The sequence below is a fragment of the Herpailurus yagouaroundi genome, unplaced genomic scaffold (assembly GCF_014898765.1).
Source record: "Herpailurus yagouaroundi ecotype Mexico unplaced genomic scaffold, PumYag 251, whole genome shotgun sequence".
Classification (NCBI taxonomy): domain Eukaryota; kingdom Metazoa; phylum Chordata; class Mammalia; order Carnivora; family Felidae; genus Herpailurus; species Herpailurus yagouaroundi.
The window spans coordinates 1,730,050-1,745,033 of record NW_024412468.1 but is presented as its reverse complement, the minus strand read 5'-3'; the positions used below and the strand labels follow the sequence as shown (position 1 = coordinate 1,745,033).

Genomic DNA, 14,984 nt, shown 5'->3' with positions numbered 1-14,984 from the left:
CACATTAACTCAAAAGTTACCATTTTTTTGTAATAAGAACACTCAAAATCCACTCTTAGTAAATTTAAAATATACAATATGGTACTGTTACATAGAGCCACCATGTTACATTAGATTCTCTAGAACTTACTCACCTTATAGTCAAACATTTGTACCCAATGTCCAACTTCTCTCCCCATTTCACACAACCCCCAGCTCCATTCTGTGGAATGGCAGCCTCCATTCTCCTCTCAGCTTTACTCAGTTCACGTTTTTATGGATGAATAATATTCTATTACAGAGGGACAGATCGCATTCTCTTTATCCGTTCATCCACTGATAGACATGCAGGTTGTTACAACACAGTAAAACCTTGGTGTGCGAGGAACTTGTTCTGCCAGTGTTCCACAAGATGAGGAAACTTTTCTAATAAATTTTAACTTGATAAATGAGCAATGTCTTGCAATACGAGTAGCATGTGATGCCCAATGTCACAACTGAGCCAATGGTCCGTGAAGTTCGCTTGGATACATAAGCGCTCTGGATTACAAGCAAGTTTCCAGAACAAATTATGCTAACAAACCAAGATTTTACTGTATATCTTGGTTCTAAATAATGCTGCAATAAGCACGGGAGTACAGATATCTCAGACACCTATTTCCTTTCCTTTGGATTTACACCCAGAAGTAGCAGTGCTGGATCACATGGTAGTTCTATTTTTAATTTTTTTTGAGGAATCTCCACACTGTGTTTCATAATGGCTGCACCATTTTCTATTCTCACCAACAGTGCACGGTTTCCCTTTCCTCCACAACCTGGCCATTGCTGGTTATCTCTTGTCTTTCCAATTATAGCCATCCTAACAGTCATGAATTAATAATACCTCATTGTGGTTTTATTTGCATTTCCCTAATGCCTAATGACATTGAACACCTTTTTATATACCTGTCGGCCATTTGTGTGTAGACATTTAGAAAAATGTCTATTCAGGTCCTTTGTCCATTAAAAAAAATTTTTTTTTTTTTTTAGTACAGTTGACACACAATGTCACGTTACTTTCAGATAGACAACACAGTGATTCAGCATGTGTAAACTATGCCACGTTCACAAGTATGACAACCATCTGTCACCATACAGCGCTATTACGATACCACTGACCACATTCCCTCTGCTGTGCCTTCTATTCCCGTGACGTATTCATTCCACAACTGGAAGCCTGTACCTCCTTCTCCCCTTCACACACTTTGCCCATCCCCACCCCTGGCAAGCTCTCTTCCAATTCAGTGGGCTACAAGAACAGAAATGTAAATCTGCAGAGATGGAGGATTTTGATGGAAAATGATGGCAAATTGGGAAGATCTGTATCTGCAGGGCTAGAATGTCACATAAAATAAACATAAACCAAGTACTTAAGGATGTTTCATCCAAAGAGTCGTATTCATATGTAATTAACCCACGATAGTGCCCAAATTTCATCATGTAAGTTAACTAAAATTAAATTTATACAGCATAAAATTAAATACATTTCAATTTAATTATTTTTAATAAGTGATCTAAACCTATTAGGACAACACTTGATGGCGGTCCATTAAATTTAGTTGCAATTAGTGTATAAGGGCCTACCGCTACCAATTTAGGCTACACATTCTATAATCGTTATGGATTTGGCCAGGAATTAGAGCCGGCTACACTGCAGTTAGGAAGCCCTCTGGCTTCACATCACCCGGGGGGGAGCTCTGGTTCGGTGCCACCACAGCACAAGTATTTGTCCTACTCTCCATGGTGTAGGTTCACCGAGTGCCGTCTCTATGTGTTACGCAACATGTATTTGTCACTCCACTGGCACTACGCTCACCAGTACGGACGCTAAATAAATGATTAATGAAACAATTAGTGATAATAAAGCAGAATCCATTTACTTTATTCAACAAATATTTATGAAGGAAAGGCAAGAAAGAATGGGGATGAAAAGCCCAGACTCTGCATCAAGGAGCCCAACTTCAAATCCTGACTCTACTTTCTAAGTGACCGTAAGCAAGTGATTGCACTGCTCTGTGTCTACTTTGCTCATCTGTTAAACGAGAACAGGATTGTGAGGATGTTGAAAATATCTACCGAGGGGATCTGTTTTCAAATTCTTCAGAATGCTTTCAACAGCGAGTCCCCAATAAATGCAAACTATTCTAACTGTTGGCACCATGCGCCACTGAGGCCTTACAAGGGTTGCAGGGAAGGAAAGAAGGAAGAGCAACGCATGCATATACTTTGAGAGCAGTCTTTCTTTCGTTCCCCACAAAATACCACTGAGGCTGCGTAAACAACATAGGGACTGTCAGGAGGTGGGCTTCCGAGCTGCTGTTTCTTCCGCTCGCCCGCATACTTGGCCCCCACTTCCCACTCCGGAATAGAGAAGCGGGAGGGATGGAGGACGAAGGATGGGAAGTGGGGGGAGACAGAGACAAAGAAACACTGCAGTTGGAAAATTCAGGCATCGACTACGGTGTCAGGTGAATGCCTTGATGGAAATCATAGTGCTAACTTCCCACCTGTCTGTCTGCCTGTCTGTCTTGGGTAAACCGTTAGCCTCTCCACACCTCGCTTTCCTCTCGTCTAGGCTGCTGTGATGATAACATGAGATAATGTGTGTACAGTATTTAATATGATGTTTGGCACGTAACACGCCCTCCAATAGATGTGTGAGATTAAAAAGAAACCTTAGGTTCCTTCACTGAACTCGCTACTAGTGGTTCTCATTTCTCATCTGTAAAAAGAATTTAATAATACCCGTCTCTCAGGGTTGGTATGATAATTGCATAATTCATGTTGACTCACATGATAAATCATACTCATAAGATACTCATAAGATAACTCGTAAGATAATTCATGTACACCTGAAAACAAGATTATGCTCTATGTTAACTAACTGGAATTTAAATAAACACTTAAAAAAAATAAATGCGATAATCCACTTAAAACGTTTTATAAGTGCGGTGCCTGGGTGGCTCAGTCAGTTTAGCGCCTGACTTCAGCTAAAACCCATGATCTTACAGTTCATGGGTGCGAGCCCTGCATCGGGTTCTGTGCTGACAGCTCAGAGCCTGGAGCCTGCTTCAGATTCTGTATGTGTGTGTCTCTCTCTCTGCCCCTCCCCTGCTTATATTCTCTGTCTCAAAAATAAACATTAAAATTTTTTAAGTGTTTTGTAAACTAAAATGATAATAAAACATTAATGTGTACTATAACCTTCTCTGAATATGAAAGTTACTTTCCTAAAAGTTTTGGATTCCTTTATTTAAACAGAAATGAGTGGGTTAAAAAAAGAAAAGAAACATCATTACAATTTTTAGTTTAAAAATGTAAGATTTTTTTCCCCCAAATGTGGTAATATTATCTGTACCATGCCGATCATTATTTTCCGTTAGGAGTTCATGTGATAGTTCAGAAATCCTGCTCAATAATCTATAATTCCCTTTAAATTGTCTCTATTTTTCACCATTTGCAGCAACGTGGATGGAAGTGGAAGGTTTTATGGTGAGTGAAATAAGTCAGAGAAGAACAGATATCATGTTTTCACTCATGTGGATCTTGAGAAGCTCAATAGATGAACATGGGGGAGGAGAAGGGAAAAAATAGTTACAAACAGAGAGGGAGGGAGGTAAACCATAAGAGACTCTTAAATACAGAGAAGAGACTGAGGGTTGATGGGGGGGGGGGCGGAGAAGAAAATGGGTGATGGGCACTGAGGAGGGCACCTGTTGGGATGAGCACTGGGTGTCGTATGGAAGCCAATTTGACAATAAATTGTATTCATAAAAAGAATAAAAACATTGTCACTATTTTTCTTTTTTTGCATTCTACTATAATTGTGTCGTAAGTGTTTCCTATACTAGGTGACAAAGTCCCGGGAAGAAGGAACCAAGACTTCTATTTTATTTTATATTTAATTATTTTGAGAGCATGAGCAGAGACAGAGACTCCCAAGCAGGCTCCGTGCTATCTGTGCAGAATCTGACGCAGGGCTCAAACTCAAGAAACCTCAAGATCATGACCTGAGCCAAAATCAAGAGTCAGACACAGAAGTGACCGAGCCGCCCCAGCACCCCATCCGAGGCCTTTAGACATCCATGCCCTTCGTTCTCAGTCAGCAGTTCATGCACACTTAATAAACATCTAACCCAGGGAACTACATGAACAATGCAAAATTTACCTCACCTCTTTCGTCATCAGTTTGTCTACTCATAACCTCACTTTGTTCAACCAAAGAAAGTGTGTAACAGAAACTACGCATTTGGCACATAGTGGGCGCAAGCTGAATAATCAAAGGAAGGCAGGAGTCAGGTTTGGCCTGAATGCTGGGGACAGAAAGTGTAATAAGGCTTGGATCCTAATCTCCACGGACTTACAACCTAGGAGAAGAGGCAGACACACCAAATCGTCTGAATCAGTATGACAGGTGCTATGATACGGCAACGTTCAAGATACATGCTACGAGAAAAGACAGAAGGAAGAAATGAGGCAAAAAGTCACATAGAAAGTAGTGCTTTAGGTACGTCCTAAAATGTTAAATAGACGTTTTACAGGTAAAAAAGGTCAGAGGGCATTCCAGGCAGAGGGAGTAACAGGACCAGTAAGTGCAGAAAACAGTGAGAGGATGGACCGGAAATTAAAACTGAGGAGGTGGGCAGGGAGCAGATCATGGAGCATCTTATCCTTTATGCAAATGACTGTGGACTCTGCCCTGTGGGTGACAAGAAACCGTTAAGAGGTGTGAACCACCGCGTGCACTGTATCGTAACTACACTTTAAAACCCAAAGGGTATAATAAAATAGAAAGGCATGAGAGCAGAAGTGGGGGCTCCACAGAGAAGCCCAGGCGAGTGGTGGGAGTCACAACTACGAGTGTTGGCAAGAATGGAGATGAGCTGAGGGTGACAGAGATTTCAAAGATGCATAAAAGCAAGAGAAACAGTTTGTATTCGAAACTCGTTTAAGCATCATACTGCATCTCATGACCAATCCCTAATTACTTTACAAATAAGACCTCCATGTACCATATTAGGGGGTCTTCAGTTGACTCCTCTTCATGCTCCCTGTGGGTACGCAGCACAGGACCCTATACAATGGACACGCCAAACGTGTGGGTGCTGAGTGGATGATTTAACTAAGGATTAAAGGACTAAGCAGAACAGAATAATTCTCTGATATCCTCTGGCCCAGGGATTTTACGGCAGATTCACAGAAATATCGACACTGAGTATGGATAGAGAGCACGTAAAAATATAAACAGAAATAACTCAGCAGGGAAAGAGTTCTTGAACCCCCAGCATACACGTGACATACCTTTAGTGTTGCTACGGCCCAGCTCCTCTCCTGGTCTATCCACGACGGGAGCTGCTCGCGGATTCGCTGCTGAGAGTCCTTCGGTAAGAGCAGTTGTTTTTGTTGGTATATGTGGTAACATTCAGACTTAGAAAAATTAACAATTGACTAGCTAATTTTATGAATGCTATTTTGAAAAACTTGTTCTATACATTATTGTAACTTATTTTACAAGTCACCATTATAAAATTCCATATAACAAGGTACAGATAACCACATACATAAATTTTGTACACATTCTCATGGTACATAATCTTTTAGAAAACTTAAGGGCATTTAATAAAAAACTGCCACAAATTTACATTATTTTTAACAGTGTCTTGCATTTCAGACATAATCTAGATTTTGCATTACACTTCGGGTATGTTAATTTGGAGACAAATATTATCCCCTGACATGTTCACATAGAAAATTAGTACAGAAGAAGCTAAACTTGCATGAAGTGATCAAGAATTAAAAAAAAAATTTTTTTTTTTTTAATTTTTTTTTAACGTTTATTTTTTTGGGACAGAGAGAGACAGAGCATGAACGGGGGAGGGGCAGAGAGAGAGGGAGATACAGAATCGGAAACAGGCTCCAGGCTCCGAGCCATCAGCCCAGAGCCCGACGCGGGGCTCGAACTCACGGACCGCGAGATCGTGACCTGGCTGAAGTTGGACGCTTAACCGACTGCACCACCCAGGCGCCCCCCAAAAAAAATTTTTTTTACACTTCCAATTGTATGAGAGTTTTCCTTGTTTTAATATAAAATTCTATTTTCTTAGGATTATAAAAGTATTCTTGGAATAAAACATATACACTAAGAAACTAATATAGTTTCTTAGTATTTAATTAGTATTATTCTCATAAGAATATATGTCTTTATATAGACTACCCTTTATAGTAAGGGAGTAGAGGCAAGGACACATTCCTCTAATTAAAATATAATTTCAACAGTATTTTAAAATTCTTCTGGAGCAAACAGTATTTCATGAAGGCAAAGCTAGACCTATTTTCCCTAAGAGTGACCTAAGTTTTTTTACTTACAGCTTTCCGCAACATGTCTCCAACAACCACACCTGTAAACGTATCCCATTCCTAACGAATAAAAACAGAAATAATACAAAAAAATAGACAAATACTAACCAGGTCACAGAATTTTCTTAATTTCCCTATAAGACAGCTTATAATACAGCTCTCTAAGGACATGGAAAAAAATAAAACTCATTTCACATCTCCTACTCCTGGTACAACAGCACCATCTAGAATCTGTTTGTGTACCAACAACATAAAACATTTGTACAAAAACTGCTACAAACAATTGTACTGAAGGAAGAAGTACACCTACATTGTGTGTGTGTGTGTGTGTGTGTGTGTGTGTGCGCGCGTGCGTGTGTAGGTATATGGGTCTCAACATCTGAAAGTGTACATCACGTTCAATTATCATTTGTCACTACCCATTAATCTGTCCTATTACGTGCGAATTTTCACTAATAGAAAAGCGTAAGTTGCAGCAAAAATTTAAAAATTGTCTATGCTGGGGGAAAATAGAGGAAAGTACATCCATTAACTCATCTTTTCCAACGGATTGGGAGAAGGCTGCCATCATTCATTTTTTTTTTTAATTAATCCACAGAATCACAACCAACCCAGTGTGACGTCAGCTAGCCCTCCAAGAAAATCTCCGTCCTCACCCTGAGCCCTTCTCAATCAGATAGTAATAGGCACTAGCATATTATTGTTACTCACTGGTCAGCAAATAAGGAAAAAACTTATTAAGATTTGAGGGCAAAAAGAAAAAAAACAAAATTATTTCCTGCCTCCACACTCCGTGACCACTCAATTCTTTCACTGAAAGTATAGTCAATAGGATAGGGATGATTACTATTCCTCTACGTGAGAGAAAAATATTCTCCTCTCCCAATTCCTATTTATACTCCAAGAGGGAAAACTAAGACAGTAAGTCTTCTCACACAGTGTGGAACATATGATGCCGGTGAAACACGTTATACAGGAGGAAGGAACGGCATCAAATAAAAGGAGTCCAACAAATTCAGGAGAAAGAACACAAGTCCCCAGAGCGTGGGGAACAGTCTGCAGGAAGTAGCCAAATAAGGGGAATCCGGGACATAAACCAAGTCTGACCGAGTGGAGTGAAAGGTTCCGAGGTCACAGGTGCGCTGTCCACACACTGTCCCCGCTCCTCCCCACCCCCGGCCACTGTGCTCTCGCGGACAATAATGGCAGAGTAACAAAAAAATCACCTACGTATAATTTCCTTAAACATGAGCTCACCGGAGATGGATTAGTTATCTCTAACCTGAAGGAGGCTCAAGTTGGAGTGAGTTCCATGGCAGACGAGAAAGAAAGTTACAAAGAAGATAAATTATACATAAAATGATGAACAGAAAGCTTCAGGCTGCGAGAAGCTACTGCAAAGTGCCCACCCTCTTGCTTCACCTGCTGACTCAGAGCAAGTCGGGGAGGGTAATAAATAATGTAGCCATCTATCCACACTGTGTCACATTCCTATGTGCCTGCATGAGGACAAGAAGTGGACGTGGCTCAGAAAGGTGAGCGACTCGAGTTTCTTTCTCTGCCTCCCGTCACTTCAGAACGCTGGGCTCATCCAGAAGGGAGGACAAGCAGGAACCCGCGTTTTTAAATGTCTAACTTAGTTAAAACTTCATAGGTTGATACACAATTTCCAGACTAAAGTTATTTCTAATCTAACCATGAACCTTACAAACTCTACGTAACTCTTATATTTTCCTCCTTTGTTTCCACTTACGTTTTCTTGAAAAAGTTCCGGATGCATGCCCCGAACGAAGTGCAGCGCGAACATCAACTGGTCAGCCTGAAAAGAATAAGAAATGTTACCGCGCTGTTTCTACATTTGTGTGTTTGGAAAAGCACAGTCCTGACATTTCAGTTCAGTGTTCTATTTTTAAATTGCCCACTTTTATCAATAGAAGAAATGACTACTGAGATGGTACCTACACAGGGCACTTCTGAGTCAGGGGTGGGAAGGACACAGGAAGTACCCAACATTCTAGACAAAATGCTACAGATGAAGCGTCACGTACATCTCATCAAAAAAGGTTTATTTAACCAGGTGAAACCCAATTGTGAGGTCTGAATTGGTCACTACTAATAAGATCAACCTCCTGCATTAATAATCTTCAATGTGTCCTGTGTATGTTTACATGATACAGAACATTCTATATACCCGTGAATCAAAACATTTCAATTCTAGAAATTTATGCAAAGGGATGATAAATGTATTCATAGGATATTTATTGCAAGATTTTTTATTATAGAGGAAAAACTCCAACAACCTAAATGTTCCAAGGTGATCATAAATAATATTCAAATCAAAATATACAGCATAGCCCATATTGTGGAAGGAGGGGCAATATGTTTGTATAATCATATATGGACACATGTCTGCAAAAAGAATTGGAAAAATGACATCACCTTCTATCAGTAATTTATTTTTACAACTACATGTCATTTTTGGTTCCTTCTTTTTTCTGACGTGTATATTATAAATTTTCTAAAGTAAGCTTAGCTCGCTTCTGTTAAAAAAAAAATCTACCCAAGCATCCTTCCGACCAGTTTATAATGTAAGCATTTAAAAACAATTTTTTTTAATATTTATTTTTGAGAGAGAGAGAGAGAGAGAGAGAGCGAGAGAGAGAGCGAGCAAGCAGGGGAGGGGCAGAGAGAGGGAGACACAGAATCCGAAGCAGGCTCCAGGCTCTGAGCTGTCAGCACAGAGCCCGACGCAGGGCTCGAACCCATGAACCGTGAGACTGTGACCTGAGCCGAAGGTGGGCACTCAACCGACTGAGCCACCCAAACGCCCCTGTAATGTAAGCATTTTATAAACAGGGTCTCCTGCAGTATAATAATACTTTATATCTAATATGTGTATATGATTGTAAGTCTACAAGTAAGAGATAACTATAAAGACATGAAGATGCGGGGGCGCCTGGCGGCTCCGTCGGTTGTCAGCTGTGCTGGCAGCTCCGAGCCTGGAGCCTGCTTCCGATTCTGTGCCTCCCTCTCTCCCTGCCCCTCACCTGCTCATGCTCCGTCTCTGTCTCAAAAATAAATATTACAAAAAAAATTTAAAGACATGACGATGCAATAATATGCAGAAGATACATTTGTCACAAAAAGATGCTCTTATAAATCCTACCAGCAAGTGACATCCTCACCTGCAAGAGAATCACCCCTCTATTGGAAAGATTCAGTGCCTCGAATCATACAATATAAAAGCACAGTTTATTTCATAAAAGTACGTGCTGTGTATGTATATGCAGCAAGTAGTCAGTAAATACCTGTTAAGTGAATAAATAAAAAGCATGTGTTCACAACCATAACACAGCTAATGACTTAAAAAAATTTCTCCAAATAGAAAAACTTTGGGCAGATGGCCATCACTCAGATGATGGGAAAAGAGTTAGAGCCAACTAGCGTGTGTAGGAAACAACTACATGTGACTTTAAAAATATAAAAAGCAAGACCTGTCATTTGGGGAGATGTGGAGAGCTCTTACGTATGAGAAAGTAAGAATTCAGTGTGGGGCTGGCTGACTGGGGACTGGCTGGATAAGCCAGCCGCTAAGATGCTTATTTTATAAATTAACGCATGTTTAAAATGATTATCACAGCATCCCTCATCGAAGGTAGGTAACGATTAAGATAAAAATAAGACAATACATGTACTACTTTGAAGGCTTTATCACTTAATAACACACTTAGTTCTCTACTCCAGAGATATACACACACAAATTCACACCCAGTACTACTACCCTTCCCCCGCCACTGCTTCCTCTGACCTGAAGAAGAAGAATGTGGTCTCTGTCTCTAGGGTTAGTACAAAGATGGCAGGGCCCTGGCACTCTAGGGTTCTCAGATCAGGCGCTGGGTTCAGCGAGCTGACTGTTAATTCCATCACTGAGGCCAAACTCCAAAACACTGGCAAAGAACAGCCACATAACAGAGTCAACAAATGGGTAGTGGCGGTTCCCCTTCTCCCTGTGTTCTGGAGACAGAAGACTTCCAGCCTGAGGGACGAGCACATAATCGTAGCTGAGCCTCTCCCATAGCATCCCCCGCAGATAATGGCACGGGAACTACACCAGACTAACCCGGACCTTCATCGCCTTCCCAAAGTGGAGGCGGCAGAAGCCGTTTCTGGCAGCTGGCTGACAGCTATACCAAGGAATCCTTTCAGCCCCAGGGATTTAAGAACAACGTTATAATAAAAAACAATTATGACTCGAGAACACACCTAAAAATACAATTTACTGAGAGACAAGAGGACACATTATTTCCAAATAAGCCGGGGTCAAATTAAGAATGTACAAATCAAGCTTATGGATTTTCTGAATATTTGCTTCAAACAATAACCAAAACAACAACAAAAAAACCCTATCATCATCCAGAGTTGAGAAATTACTTTGTACCTCTGACGTCCTTGATCTACACTGCTTTTCAGACCAAAAAATTTCAGTCTTTTATTTACTTATTTCCTGATTTCGAGAAAGAGCGAGCAAGTGAGCAGGTGAGCTGTGGAGAGGAGACAAAGGAGAGAGCGAGAGAGAGAGAGAGCGAGAGAGAGAGAGAATCTTAAGCAGGCTCCGCATTCAGCATGAAGCCCAACACGGGGTCAGTCCCACAACCCTGGGATCCTGACCTGAGCTGAAGTCAAGAGTCAGAAACCAAGGGACTGTACCACCCAGGCGCCCCAATTTAGGTGTTTTAATTCAATGTCAACTCATCTCATTAGGCTTGGTTCTGTTAACAAAATTCTTTAATATCATGGGGATATAAGCAAAATATCAACTGATCATCGACACGAAGAAAAATCAGTAAGAGAAGGCAGAGGACTAGCGAGTATAAATCAGCCACATGGCATCCCATAAATTCCACCTGGCATCACACACACCCCAGTGAATATGCAGGAAGGGTGAAACTGTTAGCACACGAGTAACACGGTAGAAGGGAGTCTTAAAGCCCACTTTAGGATGAGGTCAAGTGTTTCCAGACAGGATGATTTTGCTTGAACTGCACCCTGTTAGCCTTGAGTCTTCAGGCATCAAGCAGAATGGGCTTAAATCCCAGTTCCAACACCCTCCACACAGGAATAACCTACAGCACGGGTGCTAGCTCTGCATCTTGGTCTCCTCCTTTAGAGAATAGGATTGTCATAGGAAGTGAGTAACAACGTATGTGAGGTGCTTCCCCACTGCCTGGAACACATAAGGTGACACACAGTTGCTACCTGCTTTACAGTCACCTGATGCACTACATACTACTGTACCGGAAAGGAAATTTATCTTAAAAATCTTCTATAAACCTCCTGATTCTCAGAGACTGAGAAGCAGTAGCAAGAATAAGAAATCTATTCCTTTTATTTGTACTCGACACTATTCATCGCTTTCAAACAACTTCAAGGTAATGTGTAAAGTACCTGCTACCATATGAAGTCTTGCTTTAATCTAGCAAATACGTAGATAGCATAGCACCAAGCACAGGCAGGGGCACCTGGGGACTCAGTGGATTCAGCACCCAACTCTTGATCTTGGCTCAGGTCATGATCTCAGGGTTTGTAAGACTGGGCCCTGTGTTGGCTCTGCACAGCGTGGAGCCTGCCTGGGATTCTGTCTCTGTCTCTCCCTCTCCCTCTCCCTCCCTCCCTTCCTCCCTCTCTCTGTCTCTCTGTCTCTCTCTCTCTCCCTCTCCCTGTCTCTCTCTTCTCAAAATAAACTTAAAAAAAAAAAAAAAAAAGAACCCAAGTACTCACAGTTGTGCTTGAGGTGGTAGGTCACACATTTTAGTTAACAATTCTATGCACATTCAACTCTACTTCCAGAAAATCTAAAGGGTTAGATATAATACTAAAAGTTTCAAAATATTCTAAGCAGAAGAAAATGATTCAAATTATCAGGGCTCATTTTAATAAAATGAAAGGCTATAAAATTTGTAAATATAAAATTTGTAAATATCAGAGAACTTCCACTTTTCTATTAAAAGACAACACATTTTGATAGAAAAAAAAAAAAAATACCAGAATCCAAACTAAATGATTTGTAGGATAAATACAGTCAGGAGATGCCATTAATTTCCTTTTAAAATGTAATATCCATTTGCATTTGAATCAGCTGGCAAATCCACTGGAGAGGAAGGCCAGGTGACCCGTCTTCCCTCACCGGCACCCTCCCTGCATGCCAGTGCTCCGGTACGCCATGCTTCCACGAGGACAGGGACACGGCAAGAGCACATGCTCTCCAAACCTCCTCTGTGCTCTCATCCACTACATGAGAAAATCACTTCACACCCCAACAGCAACTTCCCTTACTTCGTATCTGTTCCAAATGACACAGTGGGAGGAAGAAAGGATACGTAAAGGCGCCAGCTTGTGCACAGTCCGACAGAACCGCAAGTGTTGGGGAACTGAATATGCTACTTACCCGATCATTGTCCAAAATACTTGGGTTACTGAAATAAATGCTCTGATCTCTTGGACAAAAAGAATGACAGAGCCAATAGTCTGAACTGAAATTGCTAGACAGCCTTCTCCATTTGTTTTAGTTTATTACAGGCCTAAATTTCCTGCTACAAAACAAGTCAATCATTTTTTTGTTCCAGGTCAACTTGCTTTCACGTGGGTGTGATGTGAATACTAATAATCCCAGGCTCTGTTTCAAGGGTCTGGTGCTGCCACACCACCGTTGGCAACACAACAGCAACATCAGCACGAGGAAAAGGCAGTTTAATGTGAAGGTGGTTGCTAAAAATCCAAAAAGCTTTCACTAAATACGAAATCAGTTCCATCCTAAGTAAGATTATAATGCTAAATCTTCAAAAATGGACCTCATTGGTTTACAATTAATATGCTTTCTAATTGTTATTCACCACTGAAACTCCATGGAATGCTGCATTCATGTCGAATATATTTACTATTACTGACACAGAAATATGAACATTATAAAACATATTCCATCACCAATTAAAAACATATGTTAAGAATTATAGACGTTAGCTTTTAAAAAATGTTTTCAAGTGTTCACAATAGAAAAGTATGTCTCAAGATAGGCAATAAAAAATTCCAGCTGGGCACTAAAATGTTAAGGATGTGAAGCCTTACAAGCTCTCCCCTAGTGCAATAAAACGTTGGCTTTAGCCTAACTTACACGTATTTTTAAAAGACAATGTGACTTAAAAGAAGTAACCCTAGCTAAACTTCACTTATACGTTACATCACTTTGGTACTCAACATTTACTGTATCTTCCCCTCCCTAATTACATTACAGAATATAGGACATAAAGATTTAAATCTCATCAGTAGATATAATGTATTACTAAAAATAAATAAGAATATATAAACTGAGGTGCAGATATATAGGTCAACAGTAAGAAATTCCCAATAAGCTACTATTTTTTGGAATGAGTAAGAAATTTTATATTATCTTTTGACTTAAACATTTTTCAGGAAGGGGCGCCTGGGTGGCGCAGTCGGTTACGCGTCCGACTTCAGCCAGGTCACGATCTCGCGATCCGTGAGTTCGAGCCCCGCGTCGGGCTCTGGGCTGATGGCTCAGAGCCTGGAGCCTGTTTCCGATTCTGTGTCTCCCTCTCTCTCTGCCCCTCCCCCGTTCATGCTCTGTCTCTCTCTGTCCCAAAAATAAATAAAAAACGTTGAAAAAAAAATTAAAAAAAAAAAAAAAAAACATTTTTCAGGAATAATATTTTATAGCCCATGTACTTCCATAAGGATTTTGGTGACACCCTGAAGTAAGTGTAGGTCCATAATACTTTCACAAAGTATTCACAATCACAAATCACATTTAGTGTAGAGGTTTTAAAAGAAAAGTGAAAAAGCACTAAATATATTACTAGAAGAAGAATCGAAATGAAACTCTGCAACCTTAATATATTCACTAGAAAATAAATATTAAAACTACATTAAAAAACTAATCATGAAAATTCACTAACACAGAAATCAAAAAATAAATCCAATGATTAAAAAATAAAATATAAAACAATTACCATCAAGTAGATTTGTTCTGTAAAGCAAAGCCTATTCTTTAAAATACCAAGAAAACAAAGAGATGGGGCAAATAAGGGAGGACAGTAAAAACAGACATTTAATAAAAATTCAGAGGAGGCAGGAAATATTTACAAACCATAACTTGACAAAAAATAGAAAGACTGATAACATCCAGGGTTGAAAAGGATGCAAGGAAGGAGAGACTTCAATCCACCAAGACAGTAGCAGATAAACTAGGATGAGCCACATTACAGAATACACACGCTAAGAATAATGAGGTTAACATATTTATACTCATGGCAAGATCCTGAGGACCCGTCGCATGAGAAGAGAGGCAACAGAAGAAAACACGTACCAAGGAAAACTGAAAACGTCAGCTAGGTGTACATGTGCACGTGAAGAGAAAGGACAGGGACCGTACGGAGCCGATCGAGCGTGGGACAGGCCAAGTGTAACGCAGCGACCGCAGGCAGGAGCGACTGAGCGTTTTCTCTATAGGTCCACCAAGTTGGAAACTCTTCAAGAAAATACGTTTCAGTTCGTGTACTAACAATTTTTAAGTATCATGTGAGCTAATATATCGT

General features: G+C 40.4%; 1 protein-coding gene across 1 annotated transcript in view; it reads right to left on the bottom strand.

Moving 5' to 3' along the window:
* Nucleotides 1–14,984, bottom strand: part of DYNC2H1 (dynein cytoplasmic 2 heavy chain 1) — a 351,138-nt gene that overhangs the window by 170,766 nt on the left and 165,388 nt on the right. Inside the window, exons 72-74 of the mRNA XM_040460797.1 lie at nucleotides 8,129–8,194; nucleotides 6,385–6,435; nucleotides 5,320–5,397 (exon numbers count right to left, since the gene is read on the bottom strand). Of these exons, the coding sequence (XP_040316731.1) occupies nucleotides 5,320–5,397; nucleotides 6,385–6,435; nucleotides 8,129–8,194 (195 nt within the window). The remainder of the gene's footprint in view (nucleotides 1–5,319; nucleotides 5,398–6,384; nucleotides 6,436–8,128; nucleotides 8,195–14,984) is intronic.